At 39.7% G+C, this 14,460-nt stretch overlaps 1 protein-coding gene across 5 annotated transcripts in view; it reads left to right on the top strand.

Annotated features, from left to right (window-relative positions):
- The window catches only part of LYRM4 (LYR motif containing 4), a 90,081-nt gene extending 78,331 nt beyond the window's left edge, over positions 1-11,750 (top strand). For all 5 annotated transcript variants that reach the window (XR_008464881.1, XR_008464884.1, XR_008464883.1 and 2 more), the window contains one exon: positions 11,392-11,750. Coding sequence is in view for 1 of the 5 variants with exons in the window: in XM_054191670.1 (XP_054047645.1) it covers positions 11,392-11,454 (63 nt within the window). In the remaining 4 variants the exon portion in view is untranslated. The remainder of the gene's footprint in view (positions 1-11,391) is intronic.
- The last annotated feature ends 2,710 nt before the right edge of the window (positions 11,751-14,460 follow it).

Here is a 14,460-nt window from a genome sequence, read left to right as displayed (position 1 = left end):
AGAACTGCTGTATTGCACAAGAAACTGGTGGATTGCTACAGTCTTCTCTGTCCCTAGCTGTGAGGGCGTATCAGCAGTTTAATTGAAAGAAAATGGGAGTATTCATAAAATACTCCAGAAATTTATTTTTAAGGGATAATATCTATTCCTCAGTAGTTTCCGTATGGCAGGAAATAGTGTCATCTGCATTGGTTGTAAGACCTTGTCTATGATTACTTTTTAGGAAATATTTTTCAACTAATCACATCCTTTCTGGTATCCCCTTGATGGCCGTTACTCATGGGACATTAGTCATCAAATAAGGATCATCTTTTCAAGTCTGGGATTGTAAATCTATCATACAGAGCTAATTGGGTTTGGGAACCAGAGTAAGCAAAGAAGATTTGTTTCAGGGCTAGTATGACAGTGCAGCTACATTGTGTGCTTTTGTTTATTCAGTTGTTCATGTGTAGCATTGAGCAGGAGCAAAATACTGCGTTGGTTAAGCAGTAAGTGGTTAAACACAGTACCTAAGCTTGCATGTTTTTTAAGTGGAATTTTCTGGAATGTCTTTTGAAGTGCCACAATGCCATCTACTGGCTCTCTTTTCTGTGTTTTTCCCGAAGGGGGTTTTTCTTTTGTACACAGGCTTATATGTAAGGTCTATAGGGTATTTTTAAATAGCAAAATAAGCTATCATAGAATGGGCAAGATTTTTTTTTATGCATATGTATGTTAAAGGACATAATACATTATATATATTAAAGAATCACTTCTAATCTCTTGCCAGTTAATCTTGCTCTCCTGAGATGATTTGTACTGAAAGATAATGGTGGAATCTCTACTTTCCATTTATGTCCCTCGTAGTAGGTTTTGTGCAAGTAGCGTCACTGTTTTCTGTTTATAGTATAGCAGTTTCCCTTTTTGTTTCAATGTTTTTATAGAGATAAATGGAAAGAAAATGAAGAAATAAGTAAGCTGTCAAGCCACAAAAACTGGAAAGTGCTGTATTAGAAATTGTTTCTGAAAGGATTTCACTGACAAATTCCTAGATTCAATATATTCCCCTTAATTGACTCCATGGTTTTTTTTTTCCTGATATGTGCTTAAACAGTCTTTTCAAGATTCAACAACCTTCCAAGGACCAAAATTCCATGAGCTTTCTAACAATGTTGTGGAGAGGCATGAATTTGAAAATACTATTCTCAGTATCAGGCTGCTCATACCATAAATGAGCAGTGGGCAGTTATAAGAATTTTTGATTGGTTCTTGGTTTTAATCGGTCTGCCTAATGTTATCTATAGGAGTCACCCTCTGTCTTCGACTTGCTGCCAGAAGAAATGAATGGGCAAAACCAAAAATAATTTCCTGAAAAAAACAGGAACTGTAGATACAGGTAACCACTGTTGTTTGCAGTTTCACTGCCTGCTTTTTCTTGAAGATATCTGGAGAGTTTCCTCATTAATTGGTTATTTTGTTTGTCTTCATAAAATAGTCCTTCAGTGTTAATTTGTTTTTCCCCTGCACGTTCAGTTTTTCCTAACAGAAGTTTTTCAGAATCCTGCCTTTCTTCAGTGTATTTAGGAGAAAGAGAAATGTTGGTAATGGCTTGTAACACTTTGCGTTGTTTTTGAAGTAGATGTGTAACCCACTAAAATACGGGTCCAGGGTCCTTATTCAAAACAAAACAGCTAGAAAAAATTTCCAGCTGTTTCCTAAAGGGCCTATAAAGATGGTAAATACAAACATCTGTGCCCTGCCCGGCCTTTCACCCTCTATCTCCCTGACATTCAGAAGGTCAAGTGGATCTTGCAAGCCCCGTTTTTTGTCTGGCAGGAGCTGTGTCTCGCTGACAGCTGGGGAGCGTTTTCACGTCCCTGTGTGTGCTGGTGGAAGAGCCCCAGTGCTTTTGGCGAGCTCGTACGGAAAGGAAGGTGTCTTGCGTGTTAAAGTTAGTGCTTGTTTGTGGCAGTGGGTTATTACACTGCAGTTGGCGTGCTGTACGCTGGGAGCAGTGGAGCTGAAATGATTGTACTTGGCACCCGTGTTGTTTTTTTGTCATATAAACGATCTGTGTCAGAGAGGTTGCGCTGGGGAGCGGGTCTTGTTAGCAGCTCGGGCTTCCCAGTCCTTGCTAAACAAGCCACCCACAAGCCGTATGGTATCTCTGCTGAGGGGAAAGCCCTCTGTGGCGCTCCCGTCGCTGTGCTGTTTGGTTTTGGCCAGGGAGTTTTGTTTGAGGAATGCTCTACTCTATCCTGTGCTGAGGAACAGAGGTTGCTCCCTGCCTATATTTGGAATAAGCGCTAACCTCTCACTCCTAATTGTTATCTGTTCTGGGAAATACCAGGGCAAGCCTCCATTTAGTGTGACGTTAAATAAGGGAGAATTGGCAAAACCAGAAGAGCAAACAGGATTATTTTATACCACATCTTCTGTTACAATCTCTCTTTTTTTTTTTTTCTTCTGCAAACTATCCTGTGCTATTGAAAAGAAGGAAGAACTAATTAAGCCAGTTGCTGAAAGTGTTTTGCCACCCACACTTCTGAAAAGAACTCTTTGTACAGAATTAGCTCTTACCAGCTGTGCTAAACCCAGTAATTTATCTTAGCCAGAAAAAAGAAAAAAGTGCTGCTATAGTTTATTCCAATTAAACAAGTTAATGTAAGCTATACCCTATATCCACACAAACACAGATATCTCCTGCTTAAAAGCTGGAGGGTTTGCAAATAATTATTTTCTCCCTCGTTAATTCTACTAGTGTTTGTAAAAAGGGCTGGGCTGAAGACCACTGGGAAATTAACTCATTTGTGTATGGAATTGGCTGAGTGCAAGCTTGCCAGCTGGAGAACAGTTTGATGGCAGGACACTGGCCTGAACTTGGTCAGGTTCGAGCGCGAGGGCTTGGATTCGTCTCGGTTCGGTGCTGCAAGTGGTGTTTGCCTCAGTGCTGAGAGGCAGCAGTAGTGATTCCTGCCCTGGGGAAGAGGCTGTAGGAAAACAGAATTCCACCCGCCTTCACCTGGAGTATCTTCAAGAGGGACAGAGTGATTCATTGTGCTTGTGGTTACAGCTCCGCAGAGACTGTTTAATAAAGTAGATTAGAGTCACGTTTTTTGACTGGGGTGTTGGTCTGGAAACTGAACTGAACCAGAGAATTGATCTCAGGGTGTCCATGGTACAATGGATGGCAAGTGGTAACTCACAGTCACAAACCTTGACTGAAATCCAACAAATCCATCCTCAGCCCTAAAACATCAATGTCCTTTCTTCTCATCTGCTCCCTACTCAGGTTTTCGAGGAGTGTAGACAGATCGGGCAATGCTTTTTCCAGCTGAAATTCCAAGTGCTGAAACCTCTGATTCCCAAGAGCTCAAGGGACTACCTCACCCCAAGGGTGTGAGTGCATGGATGTTGTGTGTGTTGTACAGCTTTCACTAGAACTCTTCCAAAAGACTGGGGGGAAAAAGAAAGTTCTTTGAAGCTTGGGTCACTTTCAGGTGTGGCATCTGGAGATACTAAACCAAGAATGATGGCTGAGCATGAAAAAAGAAATCCTTGGATATCCTCTGTCAGAGAAAATCAGATAAACAAGGAAATTATCTTTGTGATTCTGTCAGAAACAGATGACTGTAGTTTAGTAATCTGTTAGAATTTTGACAAAAAAGGAAGTCTTGTTGATGCAGAAAAATAAAAACTCCTGTTCCTTTCCTTATGCACTTGCAGATCAGCTAAACGCTGCAATAGGGACTTGGCATGTAAGTAGGTATATAGATGAGGTGCTTCTTTCTGGGTGAAGATACAGATTGAATCAAAAATATCCAATACAAAATTTATCTTTGGAAATACAGATGTATTTTCTAAAGATAAATTCAGATAGTTATTTCTGCTCTTTCAGGTTTAATTTTGTAATTTGAATATGCACAGGGAAAAGCTCAGCCTGTAATCATGTCTGAGGTCTGTGTAAGGTATCATCAGTGCAGAGAAAAAGGCACATTGGAACCTTAAAGTAAATTGTTCCTCATATAAAGTTAAGTTTAATCCTTGGGTTTAGCCTTCTTGAAGGACAGGGGAAAAAAAGGAGTTTCTCTGTGTCTTATGTCTTGGAAAAGTGTATATGTTACAGGATTGACTTCCCTCCCGCCCCCCAAAAAACACTGAAAGGTGTTGTTACTTTAAAATGGTATTAAAGCCCCTGGCAGTTTTAAGAAATGCAGTGTACCTCGTGCCATCCTGTAACCAGCACTAGGAATCCCATTAAGGACAGTCTGGAGTCTTGAAGCAGATGTATCACCACCAAATAATTAAACTGTGGCTCACATACATGCACGTAAAAAATTCAGCATCTCACTGTATCTTTCACCTCCAAAAATGTAGCATCAGTAGCAGATTAAAATGCCTTCTTTTTTTTTTTTTTTAAATAAATTCTTGTGGCTCAAAGGCTATTAACAAAACAGAAAATTTAAATTGCTATGTTAAACAGTATTACAATTCTGAGTCACCTGAACTTTTCCCCTTTATGTTTGGTGTATTGGATAAGGTTCAGAATAAATAAAAGAACAAATCCAGGTTTATTTAGTTAAATACTGTATTGCCTTACCAGTTGTACACGTGTCTGTTCTGCTTGAAAGGAGAAATATTTGCCTTATTTGGCGCATCCTTCTGTAGTAGGTGATTGTGCCAACCTGTCTTAATTGCTGCAGTTTTCCAACTAGTTACAGTTCATTCTTTTGTTCAAACAGGTAATCTAAGATCTGAGCTCTGAGAGCAACTATACCTCTCCGCACTTCTGCTACCTGCATATACTTTCTGTAAAATATTGGGCAGGATCCTGCAAGGAGCGATGTCCCCTCAGCTCCTACTGGAGAGTCCTCAAGCATACTAGATATCCTGTGCTTGTTTACCATTTGTCTCATGGAGTTATTACTGCAGGTGTACGTGCTGTCACCTGCTTTGGTACCGCGGATACTGTGAAAACTTCTTGTTTATAAAAATCCAAGTGGAAGTGTAGCGAATGTGCATAGGTGACTATTGTGCCATGTAAGATACTACAGGTATGAACTTTGAATGGAAGCAAGCACAGGCGCAGCTGGGATCAGAATAGCTACTGGCTTCAAAGGCAGCAGTTGACCAAGGTTTTCCATGCTGCCAAGCTCAACACGTTTTCTAGAGCAATCTGCCATTGCCTTGTGCCTCTGCACTGACAGCATTCATTGAGGAGTCATTGACTTTCGGCTGTTCTCACCATGCTGGGCTTGCACATTCCTGAACTACTTTTGGTTTGGGTGAGCTCAGACATCTCCTCTGGCATGTACAGAGACCCTCAGATGCATTTTTCCAGAACTGGAGCCAGCCAAGTCTTGCTTTTCAGTCCTTCCTACCTTGGTACCTGCCGTCCATCTAAAGATGTCTTAGCTCCTGAAGTTCAGCCTTTCCCAATGCACGTACTTTGATGCCTTGCACCTGCTTTACGTATCTTTCACTTAAAAATATGGTGAAGATACAGCATGCAAGCTTTTCAAGGCTTTAGACAATCATCATTTAGATGGGCAAATCTTAATTAAAAACACAGTCCATATGCCATTCGCTGTCTCTGGAACATTCTCTAAATTCCAGTGGTTTGGGAAAAAATCTGAAATTTTGCAGAAATTTTCTGGAACTAGGAGGGAGGATAAATTTAGAAGGTGATGTGCTGTATTAGAAAAAAGTTGGGGGGGGCACAGGTGGATAAGTTATTTTATGAAAGACATTAACCTACAAAACATTCCAAATACATCCTTGTGTAACTGTTCTGTAGCTCTTCCCAGCAGCCATGTTCCCCAGTTTACATGAGAAGTAAGGCTAAAGTTGATTCTTTCAGTACATTGCATTTCTAGCATCTGACTTCAAATACAAATGTTGTAAAAGGTGGTCTTTAAATTATGACTGCTGTCGAGTTTAAAGGGGCAGTTCGTTTTTGTTCTGCAGTAGTTCACAATATGAAAGCCTATTAGTGCTACGAAATTACTTATCACACTTCTCAGTAAGCATATTTATTAGTTGTTTATATCTGTCTATAGGGACAATCACAATTAGTGATCTGAGAGGACACTGAAGAGAGTGAAATGTTTTCCTTTTATAATGACAATTTAGTCTTTGCATGTATTGTGGAGTTAGCTTATGTGTGATACACCAACATTACAGTATTTTCCTGGACATAGTGCAGAATGTGTGTTTTGTGACAGTGGCTGTTGTATTATACTACTGACAAAAGTAAGGCAGTCACTCCCACCGGCTTTGATGAATTCTGCTTATGTGGTTGCTACGAAACACAGGGTCCTCTGTGAATGGTTTAGGCATTTACATACCAAATGTCTCAGCATTACTAGAGTACCTGTTATACCACACTCAGCACAATGTTATCCAGGTCTTTGTCTCTCTGTTTTCGAGTACTAATGTTCTGTATTCCTTTCCTTGCACACTCAGCATCTTAACTGAGTGATTTTTCTCTTCTACATGCTACGTTGAGATCAGCCTCTATTAAGTTTCTTCCCTTTGCCCACACTGGACTGACTCTTTAGGAGACCTACTGGTTCTGTGTTTGGCTCTCCACAGAGTTTGAGCAGCTCTGTGAATGTAGAGGTTCTATAGGTAAATGAAAGAGAAAAGACAAGGTGCTGAAATACGTTAGCAGGTAACAAGTAGGAGGAGAGGAGAGGTGGGAGCCTGGAGGTCGCCGGGATGCTGAAACATACAAAGATCACACGGGGTCAGACAGTTACCTCTGCAGATCTGCTTCTTCCTTGGATGTGTGTCGTATCAAACCTTCACCTGGCTGTTATTTCAGACCAGAATCAGTCACTGCTTGCTTTTTCGTGACCTGTTTCACTGTCATCTTTGTAAGTGTAAGAAGGGCAACGAAGCTGGTGATGGGTCTAGAGAACAAGTCTTACAAGGAGCAGCTGAGGGAACTGGGATTGTTTTGTCTGGACAAATGGAGGCTCCAGGGAGACCTTATTGCTCTCTACAGCTACCTGAAAGGAGGCTATAGTGAGGTGGGGGTCGATCTCTTTTCCCAAGTGACAAGCAATAGGACAAGAGAAGATGGCCTCAAGTTGCGCCAGGGAAGGTCTAGACTGGATATTAGGAAAAAACGCTTTACCAAAAGGGTTGTCGAGTACTGGAACAGGCTGCCCTGGGAAGTGGTTGAGTCACCATCCCTGGAGGTATTTAAAAGATGTAGATGCAGTACTTGGGGACATGGTTTAGTTGTGGACTTGGCAGTACTAGGTTAATGGTTGGAATTGATGATCTTAAAGGCCTTTTCCAACCAAAACAATTCTGTGATTCCTTTTGGACATCACCTTTCCTCAGGTCTGTCATCTAGCTACTTACCCTGAATAAATTTAGGGCATTCACATGGAAATTTGTCAGTGAGACCTCACCCAAGCAGGTAGCTAGTAGTTCAGAGATTGTCAGGTTTGGCAGGCAGATAACAATGAATAGTTTGGTGGCAGTGAGAAAAAGTATCGTCATCAGGGCTCAGCAGGATTTGTTAGAGCTCACAGGTTATTCACCATGCAGTTACAATTCCGTAAAGTACATGGGGAAAAACAGATACCTGGCCACCTTTGTACTGCAGAGCCAACACAAATGAGGAGGGAAGAATGTTGTTAAAGTGGACAGACATATATAGAGAGCTGTCAAGGAAAGATGCCATCATACTTTTCAGAGCGGAACCATGCGGTCTAAAGTGACCAAGGCAAATCAGAAAAGTTTTTTAAAGCCAGTCACCTTGTTTTCAGCCCTGCAGAAATCAGAGCAGTCACTTCTCTCTCAACTCTGAGCTGCAAAGTAAAATCTTCATATGAATTAAGAACCACAAGACATGCCACATACCTTCAAAACCTGAAGAAGATGAGTATTTTGATACTAGCAGTACTTTGCAAGCAGTGGCAATGGGTCTGCAGGATCTGTTCCACTGGCTGTGCCTGAAAGGAAGGCAGCCCCTATGATTCAGGCCTCCTCCCCATTCACCACTGTCCCATTGCAGTTGTATCTACCGTGTGGTTTGGCATGGGAGGTACACATAACCAACCTGCTCGCCAGCCAGAGGTGTCCTTAAAAGTCAGGCATTGGCCAGCTATAGACCATTTGAAAGGACAGAGTTCAGAGCTGGCAATTTAACTGGATTTGTGTAATTTTTAAGGTGATAGCATGTTCTTCTAATGTCTTCAGGACATTGGGTTTGGTGGGGTTTTTTTCAATATTTAATTCTACTTATTTAATTCTACTATTTAATTCTTACTACACCTCCCCATAACACACCTCTGAGATTCTGTTATCTGGGGAAAACCTCTCCTACTGACTTTTTTCCCAATAGCTGTGAAAGATTTCCTTAAGTAGCTTCTCCCCGTCATCACTGCTGCCAGCAACAAGCAAGAGGAAGTACTGTTTCCAGGTGACCACACAACCATCTAATAATCAGAGAATGGTTGGTTTACAGGATGGACCAGTGCTTACTGTTCAATAATTTCCTTTTCCCCATTTGTTGTCTTACTCACATCTGCTGATAAATTCTATGCTGAAACCCGAAGTCTTGTCCTGGATTCAGAGGGAAGGCAAGATTAAGTTTTTCAAGTTCACAAGAAAAAGCTGGCCATATTGAGCCGTACAAAATCTTTGAACAAGGACAAATTGTCAGGTTTTGAGGGCTGGACTTGTCAGACTTATTTTTAAAGTACATAATTTTGCAGGCAGAATTTAAACATCAAGTAATTCAGTAAGATCTGTAAAGCAGCCTTTGTATTTCTAATGATTCTCTTCTCCTGATCACAAAGTGGTTCTTTATTCTGCATTCTTTCCCGCAGAATTTAATTGCAATGTGTTATCTTACAGAGGTAAAAAAATTTCTGGGTAACAGAGTTGCTGAGCAAATGGTAGAGCCTTTTTCCACAAAAGCTTCCTGTGATTAATGAAAACAGCCTGACACTGACCTCTGCACTGGCTGCCAGCCACCTACCGGAAGAGTAAATTACATGTGGTGTATAAACTGCAAACACACGTGATGAAAAAAGAACACAACAGATAGCCACTTAAGTCTTTAATTTGGGAGAATGGTCCACAGCGATGCTTGCTGCCTAAGTGCTTTCTTTGCATTGGTGAGGACACTGTAAGAATGCCGGTTTGATTCAGAGGGTTAATGAGTGTCAGCGTGTAAATACGGGTGCAGTCTTTCTGCTGAGGCAGTGGATGTTTATAGATGTGAATTTTTCAGCAGCTATAAACGGAAGGTCTATTTGTTTTGTCTGAAGTGCATGGGAAAGGCTTGATCATAATCTTAGAAATTCAAGGCTAGTGGTTTAAAAAAAAATAAATCCTGAAGTTTCAAAGTTCAGCTGAAAATGTCATGGCATAGCTTCTGGAAGGGAGGCACCAGAGCAGGCAAGCTGCAGCAGCCCAGCAAAGGCAGCCAGCACGGCGCTGGAGGCTCTGCGCTCGCTGCAATGCACACACGCCTGTGGTGTACTGAGGAAGCAGCTCCACACACACATCTATGACTTTATTGCGTTCGAGTCAAGAGGTACAGCAGTAGATAATATCACCTCTCAGCACAGTGACAGCAAACAACAGCTCATACCTTTCTCCTACAAACCCATCTGCCCCGGCTGAATATGATTGACTGAGAAGTCACGTACTCAGCCTCATCTATCTCCCCAGTCGGCGGAGAAAAAAAAAAAGCAATTCAGGTTTCAGCATTTTTGTAATCCCTCTGAGCCTCCCATTAAATTTGCTCTACTGTGTGGGAAAGGATTAAAGATTCTTTGGGCTCCAAAACACAGTATACAAAAATTAAGTACTACAGCATGGTTTTGTGGTAAGGCAGCAACTAAAGTGCATAGCCTGCCACATAACCCAGAGCAGCGAGTTCTCTTTGATAAGTAACACTTGTCGACAGCTTAAAAGTTCTGTTGGTAACACATGCCACAGTTGTGTATGGCCTGCGTTTTAAATATTCTGTATGCAACATACTTCATAAGTAATTCCAAAAGTAATCAGAGTTGTTCATATGGTGTTACTGACTTAGTTCAGAGTGCCAAAAGAGGGGAATATTTGCTTGCGAGGAGAACTTCTGTTCCTTTAAGAAGGGCTCATAAATCCTCCCTTAATAAATATTTCAAGATTAAAATCAATGTGTTACAAGTTTCAGACAAGGCTGTTTATCAAGATGAAATAGTTCATTTCCTAAAAGGCAATATTATTTACATTTTATGTGAGCGTGGGCATAGATGAGAAATTTTTTTTAAGAGCTGCCAGGATTTTTTCCCCTCCCCTCTCATGGTAAATGAGAAATGCCAAAAAATTTCTTTCTCTAATTTTTTACTACTTTGAGAGCCTAACTTGTTGTCAGGCTTAGTTTGTGCAGTATTAAAGTCTATTAAATATGTTGTGCTTAGTGTAATTAAGCATCTAGCCTTTTTTGTCCTAATTCCATAATTAAATTTATGAACTCTTTTTTTTTTTTTTTTTTTTTTTTTTTTTTAGTGAAAAGGGCACAGAACTACTGTGTTACCCAGGCCTTGGACAGAAAGTAGGGCTGAGAAAGGGCATAACATATATTAAAAATTAGACTCCAAAATTCGTACTTTTAAAATAAATGTTGTCTTCTGCTGCTTACATTAGCCTACTTGCATGAAACTTCTTCCTTCCATATCTCAGCTGTTAAGCAAAGAGGTGTGTGTATCACAGTTTACCAATGCTACAGTGCAGACTAGAAAGTACTAAACCAGAGGAATCAAAGCATCGATGTTGCATTTTTGTCACTTTCCATTTCCTCATTGCACTAGAAAGCAGCAATATATGAGGTGTGAATACCATCTCATAGGCAAGAGGTCGGTTCCAGCGTGTGTAAAATGTTACTGCTGAACTAACTGTGTAACTGTTTTCACCATTTGTAAGGCAAATTAAATTAGGGTTCCAAAGGAACCGGAAAACAATACTGTACCATGCAATTTATATCTAGGTTCTCCACCCAAAAAGCATAATAAGAAATATATGCTGACTGTATGCATCATTCTGTTCTTCATTATATTCATCTTTCATCTTTCTAAACATACAGCCTGTTTGCTTTTCTTCTGTAGTAACTTCTAATGTTAACTTTTAATATGAGCCTTTGAACAGTATTCCTCAATGTCATTATTTCAAGATTTTATATATGCAGATATTTTATGTATCAGTTATTTTTCTTAAGGTCTAGGCTGATAGCAGTAGTATTTACCAAAAAAATGCTTACAGAAAGAAAAATGTCATTATGAAAAATCTTAATATATGGGCTACTTAGTTCTTGGTTTCTTTTTAGTCTCTCTTGTGATGCTGATATTATAACTTGTTTACTTTCCAGTTTGGGATTTCTGATATTTGATTTTATTTCAGGTTACTATTGGCCAGCTGTATTCCACGCAGAAATTGGTTATTGAGAGTCCAGGCAACACATAGCTGTGAGAATACTCTGATCCTGAAGCAACACTGGACCATCTTCAGCATCCTACAGTGCCACATACAGATGCATAAACTCACTGCACATGTCTGAGCTTTTCTGTTCAGCAGAAGAAATGACTGAGAGACTTAGTTTTTGGCAACCAAAGTACTATTTTCTAATGGTTCACATGTTCTAAAATATATTGCTGTGATTTATAATAGCATGTAAGGTAGTCTTGAAATCTGTTTGCTTGTATGTCCCATGTGATGAAATAGTCCCTGCCCTACTTTGACAATAAAACTTCATTACATTACTTGTAACCAGATACATTATTCTGCTGCTGGCCTTTTCTCTCACTGAGCACAAAAGATGTTAGATTTAAAACCCCTCACCCAGTTACTAAGTTCTTATTGATCCTGTTTCACTTAAAATATACAGCATCTGAATTAAATTACTAAAGACATAGTTTATTTTAGATATTTAAACCAGAGGTGAACAGAGTTTTCATCCCCTGGACTTTGATAAGTAGAAATATCACAAGCTGCATTGTGTGGTTTCTTTAAAGAGCATCGCTTGACATTTCAGGAGGTGACATAAAAATTTCACTAGTTCTTTCTTTAGTTTCCAAGAGTTAATAACCAGTCTCATCCTTCTTTTAACAATTAACAGATCAGAGGGCTGGAGCACCTATGCTATGAGGACAGGCTGAGAGAGTTGGGGTTGTTCAGCCTGAGAAGAGAAGGCTCCGGGGAGACCTTAGAGCAGCCTTCCAGTACCCAAAGGTACACCCCACCTACAGAAAAGGTGGGGGGACTCTTTACCGGGGAATATAGCAATAGGACAAGGGGTAACAGTTTTAAACAGAAAGAGGGTAGATTTAGATTAGATATGAGGAAGAAATTCTTTACTGTGAAGGTAGTGAAGACACTGGAACAGGTCATCCAGGGAAGTTGTGGATGCCCCATCCCTGGAAGTGTTCAAGGCCAGGCTGGATGGGGCTTTGAGCAGCCTGGTCTAGTGGGAGGTGTCCCTGCCCAGGGCAGGGGGGCTGGAACTAGATGATCTTTAAGGTCCCTTCTAACCCGAACCATTCTATGAATGCAAGACTTGCATCACTGGGGCTTGGGAGCTTTAAAATAATATTTTCACTACCAAGTCCTTTCCTACATTTGTTGAGGTGCAGCTATTAGCAGAAAGCACCGCTTCACTTCATGCAAGGTTTCACAAACCTCCTGAATTTTGCAGGAGAAAAAGAACCTAACTATGACAATAACTCAAGTGCTATAAGTCATAAATTAGCAGCAGGCTTTGCCTAGCAAAGTGGAACACTCAGTATAGGTCTTTAGTGCTTACTATTAAATCTGTAGAATGATCAACACTTTTAAGACAATAAGTTAAAAAAAAAAGCAAGCAGACATTTTGATGAGGTTCTGTTCAAGTCATTGCTGTACTTGAATTCATTCTCTATTAGAAATTGCAGAAAAATTAAAGCAGTACTAAGCTTTTTTAATGGCATACAGAAGAAAGCTTCCTTTTTTTCAGGGGATTGTTGTGGGGTTTTTTTTAAGAAGAGAAACAGAAACTCAAAACTAGTTCTACGACACTGTGGCCTTTAAAAACCTCCCCTTGTTTTTCTTGCTTCCCAAAATTCATCTCTGTTTAGAACTTCTGATGTTTTGTGTTGTTCATGCTGTGTGATAACGTTATTAAAGCAGAGGATAGACAAAGTGTCTGATTTAGAACAAACTCCCATTTCTCGCTACCATTTAAAGTGTATTTTATAATTTTGTACAGATAGATTGAAATATGTAGTAATGCATTCTATTAACAATATAGTGTACAGAATAAGCTACTGTAACTACCTGAAGCTACAAATGTAGCCTCCATTCTCACTTTCAAATAAAAAGCAAATACAGTAATAACTCTCCTCTTATTAGGTAGGTAAGTATTGCAATGTAAATTGCTTTTAGTGGACATTTTATTAAAGTGGAATGTAATTATTCTAATAGAAAAAATACATCAGATTATGTATTTTAAATCTCCACATTCACAACTGGATAATTAAGTACACTTAGTTAATGGTGACAGTGCAGAGGAAGAAAGGTTTAATTACTATTTAAGCTTCCAGTGAACTCAAAGAAATGTTACAGTCTTATACTTCTAGAGGACACAGGCTTGGAAGGGCTGCCAGTTTTATACTCTAAGGAACTTGGTCCCTCAAACAGTACATGCAAAATCTTTGTTTAAAACAGCTAAATTACTGGAACAAGCACTGCATACCAATTCAAGATCTGCAAATGCACGCCAGGAAACAAAATAAACTTCCTTATAAATAGTCTAGCCCTAATTTATAAAGAGGGATAACTCCATTAGTAACATTTTTACTATTTAAATCAAATTTTTCACCATGTTTGCAAAAAAAATGTTTGTTTCCAGAGGCCCTTTAAATACATAATCATTTCTTCCAAAATACCAGTACCTTTCCAGTGAAGTTCTTTTTTGTTCAGTTTCCACCAAGAATACAGCTGTAGATGGCACGTGCTGTCGTATAGGCGTGCAGTCATGTAAATCTGAAATTTCTTAGTAATTCCCTCAAAAGTATGAAGAGATTACTTCTCCATTAACACCTGCAAATTCTGTTGTTGTTTTGGTGGTCGGTATGCTACTGGACTCCTCATTCGTGCCTTGTGCTCCTACTTTCTCTCTCAAGGTTACCACTCAGATTCTCTCTCCTTTAGCTATTTATACTTGCAAAGGAGCATTAGTAACCGTCAGGATACATTCTAGAGAGAGGACCCATCAAGAAAAATATAAAATAAAAATAAAAATCAGGCTCTGATTTCCCTCTCTCCCCAATCCATAGTGCAGCGGTTAAGACAGCTCACTTTCTCAGGCAAGGAAAAATTAGTTCTTACTGTAAATTAACCATCAGCTTACCATACAGTATTTATACATTACTTATTAGAAGTAACATAAGAAAACTTCTGCTGCTAAGGACCAAAAAGCTTGTGCAACACTATCTA

Source organism: Rissa tridactyla, chromosome 2, assembly GCF_028500815.1.
Source record: "Rissa tridactyla isolate bRisTri1 chromosome 2, bRisTri1.patW.cur.20221130, whole genome shotgun sequence".
NCBI classification, from domain to species: Eukaryota; Metazoa; Chordata; class Aves; order Charadriiformes; family Laridae; genus Rissa; species Rissa tridactyla.
This window is presented reverse-complemented; position numbering and strand designations above follow the sequence as displayed.